The 16,590-nt window shown below is 52.0% G+C and overlaps 1 protein-coding gene across 1 annotated transcript in view; it reads left to right on the top strand.

Moving 5' to 3' along the window:
• The first annotated feature begins 613 nt into the window (after positions 1 to 613).
• Positions 614 to 16,590, top strand: part of SLC29A3 (solute carrier family 29 member 3) — a 42,875-nt gene continuing 26,898 nt past the window's right edge. The window contains exons 1-2 of the mRNA XM_068982318.1: positions 614 to 629; positions 2,648 to 2,946. Coding sequence (XP_068838419.1) covers positions 614 to 629; positions 2,648 to 2,946 — 315 coding nt within the window. The remainder of the gene's footprint in view (positions 630 to 2,647; positions 2,947 to 16,590) is intronic.

The raw sequence follows: 16,590 nt of genomic DNA, 5'->3' as shown, positions 1-16,590 counted from the left end.
GAGGAAATCGAGGCACAAAGGCGAGATTGACTTAAGAGTCAGTCAAAAACTTCCTGGGAACCAGCGCCCAGACCTGGAAGATGGTCTGCGGTGGCCCCAGCCTCGACGAGTTTCTGCTGCGTTGAGCAGGGTCTACCCCTTGCCCCAAGTCAACCAGGACAGGAGCAGGGCTGAGCGCTGCGGATTCCTACAGGTGCCTGAGGAACACACCCCAGGGCATCGCCAGCCCGGCCCCGGGGATGCCAGGACTCTTCCTTGCCTTTCTTCTTTTTTAATCCAAAGCCAGCTGCTAGCTTTCATAAAGAGTAATAAGACTTTGCTCACTCCAGTGCCCCAGCCTGTGACCTGAGTGAGAGAAAATTCCTGGCTCTTTCAGAAGCTTGGTCAAGGCCGAATGGTCCTGGACAAATAGGCCCCTGGAGCTGAGAATGGACTCCAGCCGAGTGTGGCCTGAGTGACTGAACGTTAGCCCCGGCACCTACCCCTGGAGTTTGAGCATCTGGAAAGGACCACTTGCCCGTTGTCTGTTGTCCTATATGGGTCATAATTTTTACATTTTTAAACACTAATATAGAAACTGTATGTGTGTGTGTGTGCACGTGTGTGTGCACGCATGGCCACGCTGTCTGGTTAGTTTGTTAGTGCTGAGCTCCCTGTGAACCAAAGCTGGGAAAAGGCTCTGCTCAACCAGGGGAGTTTAAAATAGGCTTGCTGACATAGATGCTCTGGGCTTCCGGCCGCCTCCTGCCTGCCTGCTGCAGGGTACGTGCTGCCCCAGTAGGGGTACATATCCTGGCTGTTCAGAACCCATTCATTCAGCAGGTACTGATAAGGGTGCCCTGCAGGGCTGCCTTCGCCTCGGTTCACAGCTCACTGACCAGGAATTCTTCCAGAAGGTCTGTACTTGGAGCCAGTAGACAAGAGTGCACATTGCCAACCACCTTCCTCCCGGGGAGGCCAAGGAATCCACATGGCCCTCAGACTGATTGGCTGAGTAACCTCACTTTTCCCATTTGTTAGCTGCATGACTTTGGGCAAATTACTCAACCTCTCTGAGCCTCACTCTTCGCCTGTGAAATGGGTCTTAGAGTAGCACCTAACATATTGGGCTGTTGTCAGCCTCAAGTGCCAGGTACAGACCTGGACATGCCCCAGTGCTGGATTTAACTATTGGGAATTCTCACTGTTTGAATGTGGGACAAGTCAATGTGGGACAAACTTTACATCCTCGTTCTTTGCATCTGATAAAAAGGAAGCAATAATTCCTGCCTAATTCTGAGAAATATTGTGTGGCTCTCCTGAAATAGCAGATAAGGCCCTATACTATACCTCTGTGACAGAGTGTTCGCATTTCTCCTGGTCTGGCTTAATGCTGAGTTAAGGCTCAGCCTCCTATGTGAGCCTAGATGCACTGATTTATTTATTGCAGAAGGGACTACAGACTGTCCCATCCTCAGTTTTATGGAAATTTTTCCCATTTATCAAGCTGCTGCCACAGCCTAGGTGCTATATAGAGCATAGAAGTAGGCATGCTACCTTGCAGCCAAACTCCACAGCCAGCCAGCCAGCTGACAAGCCCAGGATGGCAGGGAAGATGCTGACACTTATCAGCATTGCCAGCCAGTTGCAATTTACAATAACCATTGTAAAAAGGCTTCCCCGGGTTTGCAGATGGGGAAAGTGACGCTCAGAACTTGGTGCCTTGCCCGAGGCCGTGTACACAATTGTTACTGGCAACCCAGAATCTTTAGTTTGGTTTAGCTGCTACTGCAGATGGGGAGTTGCTGTCTCGTGGTGGGATGTAATGAACAGAGGTGGGGGCCCAGGCAGGAGCTGCAAACCCAGGCTTGGCCATTTGCCTGGTCTGTGACCTGTTCTTTGGACCTCAGTTTTCCCACAATGAAACGAGGGAGTAGACTATTAGATGTTTCAAACCAGCTTCTGGGGGCAGCTCTAGACACTATGAGGTTTATTTTTTTTTAATGTTATTTGAATGCCTTTATTTTTATTTATAATTTTTATTTTTGAACAGACAATACACTCACAAAGTTCAAAATTCAAGAGGCACCAAAGAACATGCAGTGAAGTCCCCAGCCTCGCTCCTCAGAGGCAACCACTGTTTGAAATTCCTTGTGTATCCTTCCAGAGGGGATACTTACATATGTGTGTATCTCCCCTCCTCACCGACCTGATCTGTGCTTCTTATGTACAGACAGTACCATATTCTACACAATTTCCTCCTCCTTAATTTTCTCCCACAAAGTTGAAAAGAGTTTAGAGAGCATTCTTGGCTCATCGAGGGGCCTAATTCTTTTTGTTGTGGCTGCTTAGAAATTTGAATGCCTTGAGACCAGGTTTGGCCTTCTGGACTGACTGCTACAGGCCCCACTATGCCACATTGCCTTACTCCCAGCCAACCTGTCTGCTACCATGTGGCCTCTGTATAGTTTGGGGGCATCCTGAGGTCACTTACAATGCTGACATCTTGTCTTTGCCCCTAATAATTAAACCTGGAGCTCTCTAATCACACTTTGATGACTCCACAGATCCCCAGGTAGGGGCAGAATCAGCTCTGTAAGATGGGTGAGTCTCCAGCTGTACCTGATCTCAGCTTCTGATCACCTACCCTGTCTCTCTGCTCCAACAGTGGCCATCATCTCAGAAGATGACTTTCGTCATACCTCCAATTCCACCTACAGAACTGCAAGCAGCTCCCTCCAAGCTGACCAAGAAGCACTGCTTGAGAAGCTGCTGGACTGCCCGCCACCCAGCCTGCAGAGGCCCGAGGACCGCTACAATGGTACCTACATCATCTTCTTCAGCTTGGGCATCGGCAGCCTGCTGCCATGGAACTTCTTTGTCACGGCCCAGGAGTACTGGATATTCAAACTCAGCAACTGCTCCAGCCCAGCCACTGGGGAGGAGCCTAAGGACTCAGATATCCTGGTAAGGCGAGCTTCTCCCAGGGGGTTGGAGGTCAGTGGGGAACAAGCTTCCTGGAAGGGACAAAGGCTGAGTTCACTTGGGTGCACCCTTCCAGGAAGGCTTGTCGCATGTTGCGAGTATGGATGCAAGTTGGGAGGCTGTGTAGAGTGTAGTACGTAGACGGAATTCATTTCAGCCCTGAGACATGCTCTGTGTTATGTATGAGGCCTTTTGTTTCACATGGCAGGATAACATGGAATTGGATAAGACACCGTCCCAGCCTTCACATTGCTTAGTATTTAACTTGGGGAGGAGATGCAAATGATGAGTCTGTGTAGTGTGGTATAGTAATTGACCCCAAAATCCTGAGTCTATGCCTCCATGGGTTTGAAAGGGTGACTCTAATAGCATCAAGTTCAGCTATGACTTGCAGAAAATTCCAAAAGAGCAGTGGCTACCACAAGATGGAAGGAAGGTCATTTTCTCTCATGTGCAAGCCTGGAGGGGCCAGCCCAATGCTGGCATGATATTCCATGTTGTCAGGAACCTAGCTGCTCCACCATCTGTAGCTTCCATGTTCAAGATCACTTCATAGCCCAAGATGGCTGTAGGAGTTCTTGCCATTACATCACATAGGAAGAGGAGGAGAGGCGTAAGAACATAAACACTCTGGGAATTAAGCACATGGCTTCTGCTCATATTGTATTGGCCATAATGCAGTCATGTGACCACATGCACCTCAAAGGAGGCTGGGAAATATAGTCTTTAAGCATAGTCTTTATTCCAGAGAACCATGTACCCAGCTCAGATGAGAGTTTGTGTAGTTGTGGAAGACAGGGGCAATCGAAGAATGGGGATAAGTAGTCTTGTCATAAAGGGAGAGATCTCTACAACTTAGAAGAATGGGGAGGAGACATTCCAGGTGGAAGGCAAAGTCTGAGCTGTGGTAGGATGGGAGGAAAGTTCAGTCATCTCTGAGGAACAGTGAACCGTCTAGTTTTCCCGAATGTGGGGCACCCGCACACGTAAGAGACAGATAAGGCTTGATTTTATTGCCTTGGCCTTGAAGTCCTTGCTCGGGACTTTAATGTCAAGGTGAGGAGTCTCAGTTTGGTTGACAGTGGCATCGGGTATACCCTTGCCACCTGGGGCTGCTCACTTTGTGGGCTAACTTCTCCCTCAAGCAGGGCGAGTGTTAAAGAAAAAATAATTCTGCCACTTGTTAAAGCAGTAAGAAAGCCTTTACTCAAGACTGTTGCAGTAAGGGAGAGAGACTGGGCTCACCTACTGCAAGGACCGGAGAAGGCAATGGCACCCCACTCCAGTTCTCTTGCCTGGAAAATCCCATGGACGGAGGAGCCTGGTGGGCTGCAGTCCATGGGGTCGCTAAGAGTTGGACAAGACTGAGCGACTTCACTTTCACTTTTCACTTTCATGCATTGGAGAAGGAAATGGCAACCCACTCCAGTATTCTTGCCTGGAGAATCCCAGGGATGGGGGAGCCTGGTGGGCTGCCATCTATGGGGTCGCCCAGAGTCAGACACGACTGAAGCAACTTAGCAGCAGCACTGCAAGGACAAGAGGGGATTTATGGCCAGGGAGCAAAGCGAGAGGTCAATGGATGGAAAATTCCTAAGAGGAGCTGTCAAGGATAGGGTTTTTTTTTTCCTCTCATAAATTAATGTTTTATTATACTTTGGTTTAGTATAAAAATTGTCAGTAACCTTACTTGGGAAATAGCCAGAGCATTTGAGAATTCTTTTAAAAAATTATTTTGTTGAAGTATGGTTGAAAGAGCCTCAGTTTCCACAACTGATCCAGAGCAGTGTCTGTTCTCTCTTGAAAGCTCATGAATGGGGGAAGTAGGGTGTCTCCGAAGGCAAGCCAGACTGGGGCTTGCCAGCTGCCACCTGTCGCCTCTAGGGCTGCCCCAGGGAACAGGAACAGGATACCCTAGCTGACCCAGCCATACCCCTCAACTGGCCTGGGAGTTGGCTCACCAACCCTCTTCTGAAAGTACGTTTGAGATCCCTGACCTAACCCCGTGGAACTTTCGATGAGTCTGACATTAACTGAGGCTTCCCTCTTGTCTGTCTTTCCAGTTACATGGTCACCCAGGGAGCTTTTTCAAAAATTCCAGTCTGGGCCCCTCCCCTGACATTCTGATTGAATCAGGCAGAGATGAAGTGGACATGGGAATTTTAAGACTTCACATCTCCTCCAGCCCCAGCCCCTAGATTCTGACACCCTGCGAGTGCCTCTGTCTGTTAACTGAGGAATTCATAGATGCTTCTAGGGACCAGAGCAGCCAGTATAAACTCATTTCGCTGCTGAAGGGCTGTCACAGGAATGTAATGTAGTAATTTAGAGCGTCCTGCTCTAGGTGTGGTCTTGGAACCAGGCTTCACTGGGAGCGTGTTGGTGAGGCAGTCTCAAGCCCCTGGACTGGCTGAGTCAGGAGTTGCTAACATGCCACCCTGGTGACTGGCAGGCATGGTGGAGCTAGGGCAGGGGTTCTAGAAACAGACTGTGTGGGTTCAAACCCTACCTCTGTTCTTAGCTCCCTGGCGTCTCAGTGCTCATCTTGCAGTATGTAACAGGAGGATTATACCCCCACCAGCTTCTTAGGGTTGTTATGAGGATTAAGTAAATTAACATGCACACACAGCACTTAGAGTCTGGTACCACTGCTGTGAGTGCCATATAAACATTATTATTATTATCATTCGAGCGATGGGGCCCACACTCTGAGCTGCATGTGCCCCTGGTGTATTTCCAGACGGCTGGCTTAGCCGGGGTGCTTTATGATCCACTTTTATTTACCAGTGACTCAAGCGTCCCAGCTTTCTGCCAGCCTCGGTAAATCAGCCAGCCCACTTGGGCTTCATCCAGAAGATCCCCGTCTGCCTGGGCCAGCACCCGGCCTCGGGCAGCCCCCAGGGCTGGTTCCATGTGCACCTGTCCCGCCTCCCCCTCTGCCTGGTGGCCCGGTTGGGGAGGACATGCAGTCCCATGTCTGGGAGCCTGCCCTTGCCCGGTGGCCATGTGCCGTGAGCCGCTCTGGCTGCAAGGCAGTCTTTTCCCAGCTGCAGGCACTTAGCATTCCAGGCCCTGCTACTGTGCTTTATTGCCTCTTTCCAAGTGCTGGCAGGTGCAGATGCAGTACCAGCGGCTGCCCGGAGCTCCTGGCTCCTGGCATCAGAGATGAGAGACCTGTCACCCTTCGATTCATGGGCCGGGTTTGGGAAGCAAGCATGCTGGGGTGTTTCTGCATTTTGTGGACCATTTTTCTTTGCCTAATTCCTCATTTCTGCCACCCTCCTCCCCAGTTCTTTTCCCCTCTCTTCCTGATTTCCCTGTGAGAGGTGATTGGTCTGTGCTGTCACCTGAGGGCTACGTCTTGGGGAGGGAGCCGGAAGAGTCAGACATCCGCCTTCAGCCCCCCTGCAGCTCAGTTAGCTGTGGGTCTGGCTGCTGTGTTTTCTCTGTAGGTTCCTTTGTATTTGCCAGGGATGGATACCTTTGGGTGGGGAGTTTGACTCTATAGGAATTTTGCACAGACTGCCTCCCCCCCCCCAACCCCCACTGCCCAAATTATGTACTTTCAAGGTCACCTGCCTTCTCAGGCTCATTTCCTTCGGCCTGGAGCAGCCTTGGGATGGTTTAGAAAGCTTTCTGCTCACCTGTCCCCTTGTCTCCATTCTCTGGAATAAGAACTTTGAATAAACTCACCACAAGAATGTGGGCCCAGAGCCAAAAAAAATTAGAGCGTAAACAAGGAAGAATTGACAGGAAAATCTGATGCTGGGGGAACCACGATGACTGCCATATTCTGAGCCTGACTGTAGGCCCACCATGCTAGCAAGGGTGTTAAACACGGTGTCTCTTGTTAACCCTGTTTTTTTTTTTTTTTTTCAGACAAAAAAGCTAACGGCTCAAAGAGGTTCGATAGCCTGCCCCTAATCAGATAGCTAGAAGGGTTATAAACAATTTTACGGAGAACTTAGGCGGATAGATGACTGCAACATTTGTCATGTTCAGAGGGTGGTGCAAAGGGGACTGTTGTGGAGACAGGGGCCGACCCACACCTGGATTGGGCCAAACCCTGTCTTTCTTCCTATGGAGAGCCTGACCCTGGTCTGGTCTCCTTTCTACCCAGGAAGCCCAGGGCCCTTAGCTCTACTCCTGGATTCTGGACCCAGTTTCCAAGGTGTCAGCTGATCCCTCCCCAACCCCCCACTTTCTCCACCCTGGCCCCAGTCCTCCCTTGGCTCTGGGGTTTTTAAACCATCCCTGATCCTGTGGGGCGTCCTTGCCCTCCCCTCGGCCTTTCCTGCAAGCCTGTAGACTGCTGCTTGGCCAGGGACTGTCCGTCGGCCACACACCCCCTTTCTGACACAGAGAGGACAGTGGTGACGTTTTCCCCTGGTCATTCTCTGTCATGAGGCTGCCATGGCCCCTCCCCACACACCCAGGGCTCCTTTCTGAGGGGGCTGTGGACACAGCCAGGTCATGGGTGGGACCCACAGTCTGAGTTGGTGTCAGCAGGGCCAGAACCCGGGCCTGGCAGTCTACAGCTGTCCCATCCATCGGCTGACCAGAGTGGGCCCCAGTGGCCCAGTCCTAAGGAGTGGGGCAGGAGGTGGGTGCATCTCTGACTCTTGGGAACCTCCCCTGCTGCCAGCCGTCTGAGCTATGGGCTCCTCATTGGCATCCCCAGCCTCCAGTGCACTTCCCCCTCAGGCCCTCACCCCACAGCTGCTGGTCCTGACCACTTATTCTGGGGAGCCATGCTCTCAGCACTTTGCATTAGCTCGTTTGACCCCACTGCACCCTGTGAGGTGGGAAGTGTTGTCTTCCATGGTGACAGCACACTTTCCACAGACCGTTTGCTCCTCAGGGGTAGTGAAATCAGGTCTCTGACTGTATGTCCCTGTGTTCCCAGCAAAGAGTTGCACATGATAAATATTCGTTACATTAGTTATTATATGACTGGGGAGGAAAGCCTCGTGACCCCAGTCCAAAAGAGGGCTTTGCAAGGGAGCAGAAGGTCTGGAGGTCACAGTGGTCACCACCGAAGGAGTTCTGATGTTTCAGGTGGTGGGCAGAGACATGAAGTGGGGTTCCTGCCTCGGGAAGGGACCCAGGTTGATCTGATTTAGCAGGTGGGGATCTTGAGCATCTTCCCACTTATGGTAGCTTTGTCCTCACCCAACCCCTCAGCCCCACCCAACGGGGCAGGATAGCATGACTGGGGAGCTATTCTTACAGCAAAGGGCAGGCATCCCAGTCCAAGGAGGAGGGTTCAGAGCAACCAGGATGAACTAGTTTAGAGAAGGACACATTATCAGATGCCTTGGTTATGACTTGTTGGTTTTACAGAGTCCCCACCACGCAGCCTGTGCCCGGCACCAGTGGACCCACCATCTTACTAATATTTCGTCTGCAGGATGACCTGGTGAGTTAGGTGCTATGCCCAGTTTTCAGATGGAGAAGCTGAGGCTCACAGATTTGGAGCTAGTGACCCAAGGTCGCTGACTCCCAAGTGACAGAACTGGGCTATGGACCAGTCTGGAAGTTAGCAAGAGCCTGTGCTGGTAAGCAACATGCTCTGGACTCTCCATCTCCCCTGGTGTCCTCGGTTCTGGCTACCCACTAGAATCACCCAGTGAGCTGTGAAACCTACCTGCCTGCCCCACCCATCCAATTCTGGTAACACTGAAGGAGGGGCCTGGACACAAGTATTCTAAAGCTTTCTGGGTGAGGCTAAATGTGCAGCCACATGATCTAAGAGAAGGGTTAACAGGTGAGGGTAAGGAGCAGCCTCTACCAGATCATCCATCAGACAGGCTTAGGCTACCTCATGAGAGATGTAAGTGAGCCCTCTGAAAGGACCTCCTACAGTGCAGGTTGTCAAAGCTGGCAGTGGAGGGGAGGTTGAAAGTAGGCTCCCTGCTGGAAGTCCAAGGAATGGCTTTCCTTGACCTGGGCTTCTTCAGAGAGAGTGGGGTCCTCACTGGGACCCTTCCAAACAGAAATGATGGTGCTGAAAGCTCAGCTTCTATGCACCGGTGCTGAATCAAATCTGGGAGACAGAGTTTGGGGTGAAGTAGAGAAGAATAGCTTTGCTGCTTTGCCGGGCAAAGGGAGACACAGCAGGCTCCTGCCCCAAAATATTATGTGTCCCTACATGGGAGAATTTGGTGAGGAGTTTTGTAGCAATAGTTCAAGAGTGGGGTTGCTGATAAGAGGAGTGTGTGTGTGTGTGCAGGGCCTGCACGCCTTTAATCTGGCCTCAGGTCGTCTTCTGTGCAGTGAAGAATGCTAATTCCATTTGTTGGGGGTTTTGATTCTGTAAAGATCTCAGAGATATTGTATATCCCATGAGTGGAACCAGAACCCAGCCCCAAGGCTGCACTGTTTTTTCTTGGCTGCCCTTCCCTTATCTCTGTATAGCTTCCCAGATTAGCAGCTGTTGGAATCTGCCCTTTGGAAGCTGGAGTCTGTTCCCTACAAGAAGAAAGGACAGAAAGGCTCCCGTGCTCAGAAGCTCTACAGGGTCCTGCTCAGTTTCACTGAACGGGAGTTCTGGTATTCCTTTGACCTAAACACTTCAGGCTCGATTAATTCCTCAGCGTGCCTCTGCCATTCCCCCAGGGCCTGACAACCTGGGGAAGAGGCTTCAGCCCTTCCTCTGGTCACGCGCTTAGTGTGAGTTGGGGGGCTCCATAGCCGCCCTCCTCTTACTCCTCACTTGCCAGCCTCCTGGAAGAGGAGCAGTAGGGCCGACTGGGTCCTGAGGTGGACGTCCTAGCACCTGGGGTGACACGGGCAAGAGCAGGGGGGCCATGAGGATGGAGGCCCACCGTTCAGGGGAGGTGGTCCTGGTCTCCCCTCTCCTGCACGGCTGCCTCTGTGAGGACCCGCCAGTGGGCTGTGACCTGCTCCTGGAGTTTCAGAGCCACGGGTCATTTCTTCGGTAAATGCTCAGTGCCTAGGAGGAAGCTGGGTCTGTCTGTCCCCTGCAGGGGAGTTGGGAGGAGCCCAGGAGGGTGACAGGACTTTATTCAGCTCCAGTTTTAGTGGTGCCCTCCCTCACTATGTGGCTTGGGGTCATGCTCCGTGGCTTCTGGGTCTTTTGCACGCAGACCCACCTGCAGTCTCTACAGAGTGCTCAGGATATTATTGCTGGGAGGGAAGCCTGGTGTTTACTGAGCGTCTCCTGTGAGGCATCTGCAGTGTGCGGACTGGGCCGAATCCTTATAATATTCACCACCTTTACCAAACTCTCACCCTGTGCCAGCCACTGCACTAACAGCCCTGGTTTGTTTATTAATTCCATGAGATTTATTAAACAACCTACTGTGTACCAGAGGTTTTCTTTTCTTTGTCTCTCTTGGTCCTTATAGCCCTCAGGGTATTATTATGCCCATTTTACAGAGAAGGAAACCAAGGCTCGAAAAATACAAGTGATTTGTTCCCAAGCACAGTCAGTGACAACTGTTACTCAAGCCAGGCCATCTGAACCTGCGTTGTCCATGCCCTTATTTCCTGTGCCCCAAAGCTGCCTTTCTGATCTCGGGTCGTCTCAGCCTGCAGTGGCTTGAAGCAGGGCTTGGGTTCCCAGGTAGGGATTGAGGCCGGGTCGTGGCGGTGAGAGCACCAGATCCTAGCCACTAGACCAGTGGTCAGTGACAAGGGCCCAGCCCCTTCATCTTTGCAGAAAAGAATTTCCACAAAGTTGGAAAGTAGTGAAGGAAGTGAAGAGTTTATTAGGGGAAGAAAGAGTACACAGTACATGTGGGTAGACACATGGGCAGACTCAGAGAGAGAGAGAGTCCCAGAGTCGCACCCTGGTGGCAGTTTGAATTACTTTTATGGGGCATTTCTTCTGGGTGTCCTTTGGCCAATCATTTTGGTTTGCCTGGTTCACAGTCCATATTTGGGCTTCCCTGGTGGCTCAGACAGTAAAGCGTCTGTCTACAATGCGGGAGACCTGGGTTCGATCCCTGGATCGGGAAGATTCCCTGGTGAAGGAAATGGCAACTCACTCCAGTATTCTTGCCTAGAAAATCCCATGGATGGAGGAGCCCGGTGCAGGCTACTGTCTGTGGGGTTGTAAAGAGTCGGACCCAACTGAGCGACTTCACTTTCACTTTCAGTCCATATTTGGTATATCTCAGGATCATCACATGTGTGTGCACGCCTCTCTTAGCCAAGATGGATTCTATCGAAAAGGTTGTGGGTAGCTTAGCATCAGTAGATATCACTCCCCTTTAGACCTCCAAGGAGCCTTTCTGTGCCTGTGTGGTCAGGAAGGTACCCTGACTTCAAGAATAAGAAATATGTGGCCCGGGCCAGCCTCCTCCCTTAATTGTCCTGCCCTGTCTTGGAGCTTTGGTCCTCAGGGAGTGAATCCCTTATCACTTTACCCCGGGGGTGGGGTTGGGGGAGGGCCCATCTGCCTCCTGCCTCATTTCCAGATGTTTTCAGACTGCTTTTGACTCCAGTGCACGTCTCACCTGGCAGAACCTACCTGTCTGTAAGGGAAACAGTGCTTCACGAAGCAGCATCTACACTTTTAAAAGAAGATCTCTGATTGTAGTTTTCAAAGAGGAGCAAGAGATCATGGGTCTGATTTTATAAATGGCTTATAAGCCACCCAGGCTGAAGATGGAGAGTTTGCTTTGGGATTTAACCTTTGGTACGAGCCCATGATGGCCTTGGGGAGCAGTGTCATGAGGGAGGGGCAGAAGCTGGACCTGAGGCGGTGGGGGAGAGGATGGGGGAGGAACTGGGGAGACTGCACACCTGGGAAATACCTCGAGGTGTTCTACTCTGAAACTCTCCTTTTGGAAGTTTGGAGCGGGAGTTACAGGGGGATGTGTGGTCAGGAGGGTATGGATTTCTCTGGGTTTGTTTTGTTTTTAATGCAGGGGAAATGGCAGGCAGTGTGTATGCTTGTGTGAGTGGGCCAAGTGGAGAGGGGACCATGGGTGCTGAGGAAGATGAGGAAGCAGAGCTGGGTGAGGCCCGCAAGCAGATAAGGCCTGGGCTCAGAGCGCAGTGGAGGGGTCCCAGCCAAGCCCGCAGATGGTTCATCCTCAGGAACAGCAGAGAAGGCAGCCAAAGAGAAAATGAAATAAAATTTTGGTCCTGACCTATCAAGTGGATTTCATATCCGTCAGTGGGTTGCAACCTGTTATTTGAAGAGCCCTTCACCTGTTTGCCTGTGACCTCACAGTCAGCCATAAGGATGTGTTTTCCCCAGAGGGAAGGAAAGTGAAGCGGTAAGTGACGTGCTGATGCCACAGGGCTGTGCAGACAAGGGTAGGGACTATAACCCAGGGATACCTGAGGCTGCGTTAGATTTCCTGGGGCGCTTCGGCAGACACTCAGATTCTCAGGCTCCACCCTGCTGGCTGCCTCTCCCGGGCGGGCCAGGTGCTCCTGACATAGCCAGCTGGCAGGGGGCTGGGCATCCAGGTCTCCTCTGTGCCACACGCTGTTCCTTGAGAAGCTTGCGCCTCTCTGGATGTAGATAGATCATGGCCCTCCTGCCGTCTACTCCTAGCGCAACTCACATCTGTATTAAGGCAGGATTTTGCCTGAGCCCTGTCATCCCAGAAAAGGAGACAGTAGGGGCAGTCTGGGGGTCAGGCAGAATGGGAGGGGGGCTCCAAGCTTCTTGCGCAGGGCATGGACGAGTGGTTGCCAGGCAGAGGGCAGGTCCCTCCCCTCGCACTGCCCAACAGCCTGGGCAAACATGGATGGCTGCTCTAAACCATTTTTTAAAATTAGAACCAAAGTGAGTCATTTTTTTTATTCCCTTGTCCACCCTCTGATTCTAACTGCAGACCCAGCCAGCATGCCATTCCCAATAAATATACTGTGATGGCTTTTTCTTCTGTTTTTAGCTCTTGCTATGTCCTGCAGAGGGAGAGAAAAAGCCCAGCCTGAGATGCTGTCACTCGTGCCTTCGATGGCCTCGACTTCTCTTTTTGTTTTCTCCCCGTGTGCTCAGGGCCCCTCTCCACACCGGCACCCTGCACCCTGGCCCTCCCAAGCTATTGATCGCTACCCCTCGGTTTTATTCCTTCCCTCTTTCATCCTTAGAATCTAGAGGCGATTTCCTCGACAAATTCGAGGGCTTTGAGTCTCCTTAATGTGATGGATCATCCCAAGGATCCAGAGAGCAGAAACAGACTGCAGTCGTCGTGGGCGCCTTTGTTACAGGGCCATCACCTGGGAGGGGCATGTGGTGGCGGCAAGGACTGGGGGGTGGTCCTCTTGGGAGTCCTGTCTGTGTCTACACTTGTGTGTGCACACATCTGAGGTGTGTAGCAGCCTATGGTTTCTGCCCACATGGACCTCAAAAAGAGAAACAGGCTCCCTGTAGAGGAGAGGTCATGTTGGGTGAGGAATTGCAACCTAGGCTGCTAAGGACTCCCTCCTCCTGGTGGTTCTCCTGGGTTTCCTTCTACAGAGAGAGTCTGGAGCACTGCCACACCACCCCCACGTTACACACATGCCGCAGGGCCTGGTCCCTGCCCTCAGCGGTCAGCCCTGGGGGCCGATGCACGTCAGCCCTCTGGGAGCTGCAGAAACTGAGGGTAGGTGGGGAGTTTCCTTGGAAGACCTCTTCCTCCTCGCACTGGCCACATGGTCCGGCAGCAGACGAGGAAGGACAGGCTGGCCAAGCAACATCAGGGGCCGAGCCCCAAATCAGCTCTCACCCCGTGGAGACTGTGCGTGGACTTATAGGCTTCCAGTTTCTCTGACCTTTTGTTCTGTCTGTTTCTGAGCCCTTTCCCTGCCGACTAAGGTTCTAGCCTGAGGGTGTGCGGTGGTGGTGGATTGATGAATCGCCAAGTCGTGTCCGATCTTGCCACCCCATGGACCGTAGCCCGCCAGGCTCCTCCGTCCATGGGATCTTCCAGGCAGGAATTTTGGAGTGAGGGTGTGTAGGTAGCACATAAAGGATGAAGATCCCAGGCCTGCTTGCCCCTGGTCAGGGACCAGGTGAAGGGGGGCGGGAAGCAGAGTGGAAGGTTGGCAGAAGTGATGTTGCCATTTACCCTGCTCACCCTGCCTGGTGGAAGGACCTGGGGTTCAGGAGGGCTGGGTTGTTTCTGACTCTTTGTCGAATTTGCTGGGTGACTTAGGGCTCTTGTTTCCTTAAGAAACTAGATTGAGGCTGGCAAACTTTTTGCAAAGGGCTAGATGGTAAATATTTCAGGCTTTTTGGGCCACGGGATCTCTGTGGCAGCTGCTTGGCTCTGCCCTTGTAGAGTGAAAGCCACTGTGGATAATTCATAAACAAACAAGCATGACTTTTTCAGTATTTCCCAAAAAAAGGAAGCTGGACAGATTTGACCCGAGGCCAATCTCTTGCCAACCCCAGGACTGGCCGCTCCCTGTGGTTCTTCCCCCTACAAGTGTTCTGAGATCTGCTATAGCGGTGCCTAACTGGCTCGATTTCTCTTTATAACACTTACACTGCCTGACATATTGCCTGTTTATTTTCTTATGCGTTTGCTGACTGTCTCCTTGACCCAAACCTCAGTTCCATGAAAGCAGGAACTTGAACTAAATCCCCTCTGAATCACTTCTGGGCTCAGAAAGATGAGCAGAGTGAGGAGCTGACGGAAAAGTGTGTGTAGAGGACCTGTCTGTGCTGGACTCACGGGGAGAGGGCACGGGAGGAAGACCCTTGCAGGATTAGATGCCGTGGTCCCACATTCAGGGGGCTGGACTCTCACCATAGGGTCAGTGTATTCCAGTGCACAGAATACACTGGAGCAGACGTCCTTCCCTGCCCAGTTGAGTTGCTGAAGCCTGAAACTGAGGGGTTACCCTTTGTCTTCCTCTGTCCTTCTACCCCCACAGTCAGCCTACCTCTGAAACATCTTAACCCCTCCAGTTCTTCCCTCCATGGCCTCGGCCTCGCTGGCTCCCAGGGTGTCCCCTGCCATCAGTTCTCCATGGAGGCTGCAGAAGTGGTTTCTTTAAGGCAAAATAGAGAGGCCAGGTAAGGGGACGAAGGACTGGGTCTGAGCTGTGTGACTTTGGACAAGTACCTGACCTCTCTGAGCCTCAGTGTCCTTGTCTGCAGTGTCGAGGGATTAAGTACATGAAGAACACTTGAAATAGCTCTGCATGGTGGGGCTTGGTGAGTGGGTGAGTGGGTGCTGGTCCCCAACTTCTCAAAGGCTTAGAACCTCACATCCAAACTCTGGCCTCAGCCAGTTTGGTCCCCCCTTCTCTCCCTCACTCCCTGGATTCCAGAATCACCCTGGTTTTTCAGTTGTTTGAATGCACCAACCTCATTCATCCCCTCACCTTTCACAAGCTTATCCTTGGGTCTCTGTTCACATGTTACTGTCTCACTACCCTCGCCAATATAAGTCCCCGCATTAGGCCCTGTTTTATCCCCTTACTTGGTTTTTCTTTTCATTGCATTTGTTACAATTTGCTGTCCTTTAAAGAGCTTGTTTACTCTTTTTATTTCTCCCTAACTAGAGTACCCCAGCCTCTAGCGCATGCTGGGCAAACAGAGGGTGCTCGGCCATTACCTGTTGCATAAATGAGTGGGCTCTGAAAGATTGACTGCCTTTAACATTTCTTGAGTGAATGAATGAGTGGATACATGCATAGCCCCTGCCACCAGCTTCTGCCCCTCCATTCATTCCACTACCTCCTGTCAGGTGACCCTCTAGACCTAGCACTGACCATATGGTTTTGCTGTTCAGAGGCCTTCCATAGCTCCCTGCTGCTGCTGCTGCTGCTAAGTCGCTTCAGTCGTGTCCGACTCTGTGCGACCCTATAGACGGCAGCCCACCAGGCTCCCCTATCCCTGGGATTCTCCAGGCAAGAACACTGGAGTGGGTTGCCATTTCCTTCTCCAGTGCGTGAAAGTGAAAAGTGAAAGTGAAGTCTCTCAGTCGTGTCCAATTCTTTGCGACACTATGGACTGGTCCCAGGCTCCTCCGCCCATGGGATTTTCCAGGCAAGAGTACTGGAGTGGGGTGCCATTGCCTTCTCCATCCATAGCTCCCTAGTACCATCTGAAATAAACACCCCTCTTCAGCCTGCTACATGAGACCACCCATTATCCTTCTTCACCCCCATGTGCCATCATATAACCAAACTGGAGCTTAAAAAAGGGTCAAAAGGGAGGAGACAGTGCGTGCAGAGGTCCAAGGAGGGGCCAGGAGGCCGGGCTGCATGGGGAAGAGTCCACAGCTGCTGGACCTTGAAAGGCAGACAAACACGGGACAGATGGGCTTGGATTGGGGGTGAGGAGGTGTGGGCAGAAGAAGGAGCTGAGCAAAGACATGGGTGGAGCTGGGATCTGGTGGAGTGAGCATGAGCCACAGTCAGCTGCTGGGGATATGGGGACCAGCAAATGAGGGCGCGGGGGTGAGAGTGAAAGGGAAACCAAGCAAACTTTGAGAGGAAGACAGAAAAGGAGGAGGAACCCTGGGTCTTTGGAGGGGGGCTTGCCTTGAGGGTCTTTGGAGGGGGGCTTGCCTTGAGGGCCTTTGGAGGGGGGCTTGCCTTGAGGGCCTTTGGAGGGGGGCTTGCCTTGAGGGCCTTTGGAGGGGGGCTTGCCTTGAGGGCCTTTGGAGGGGGGCTTGCCTTGAAGGTCTTTGGAGGGGGGCT

This window comes from Capricornis sumatraensis, chromosome 10 (genome assembly GCF_032405125.1).
Source record: "Capricornis sumatraensis isolate serow.1 chromosome 10, serow.2, whole genome shotgun sequence".
NCBI lineage: Eukaryota > Metazoa > Chordata > Mammalia > Artiodactyla > Bovidae > Capricornis > Capricornis sumatraensis.
This window is presented reverse-complemented; position numbering and strand designations above follow the sequence as displayed.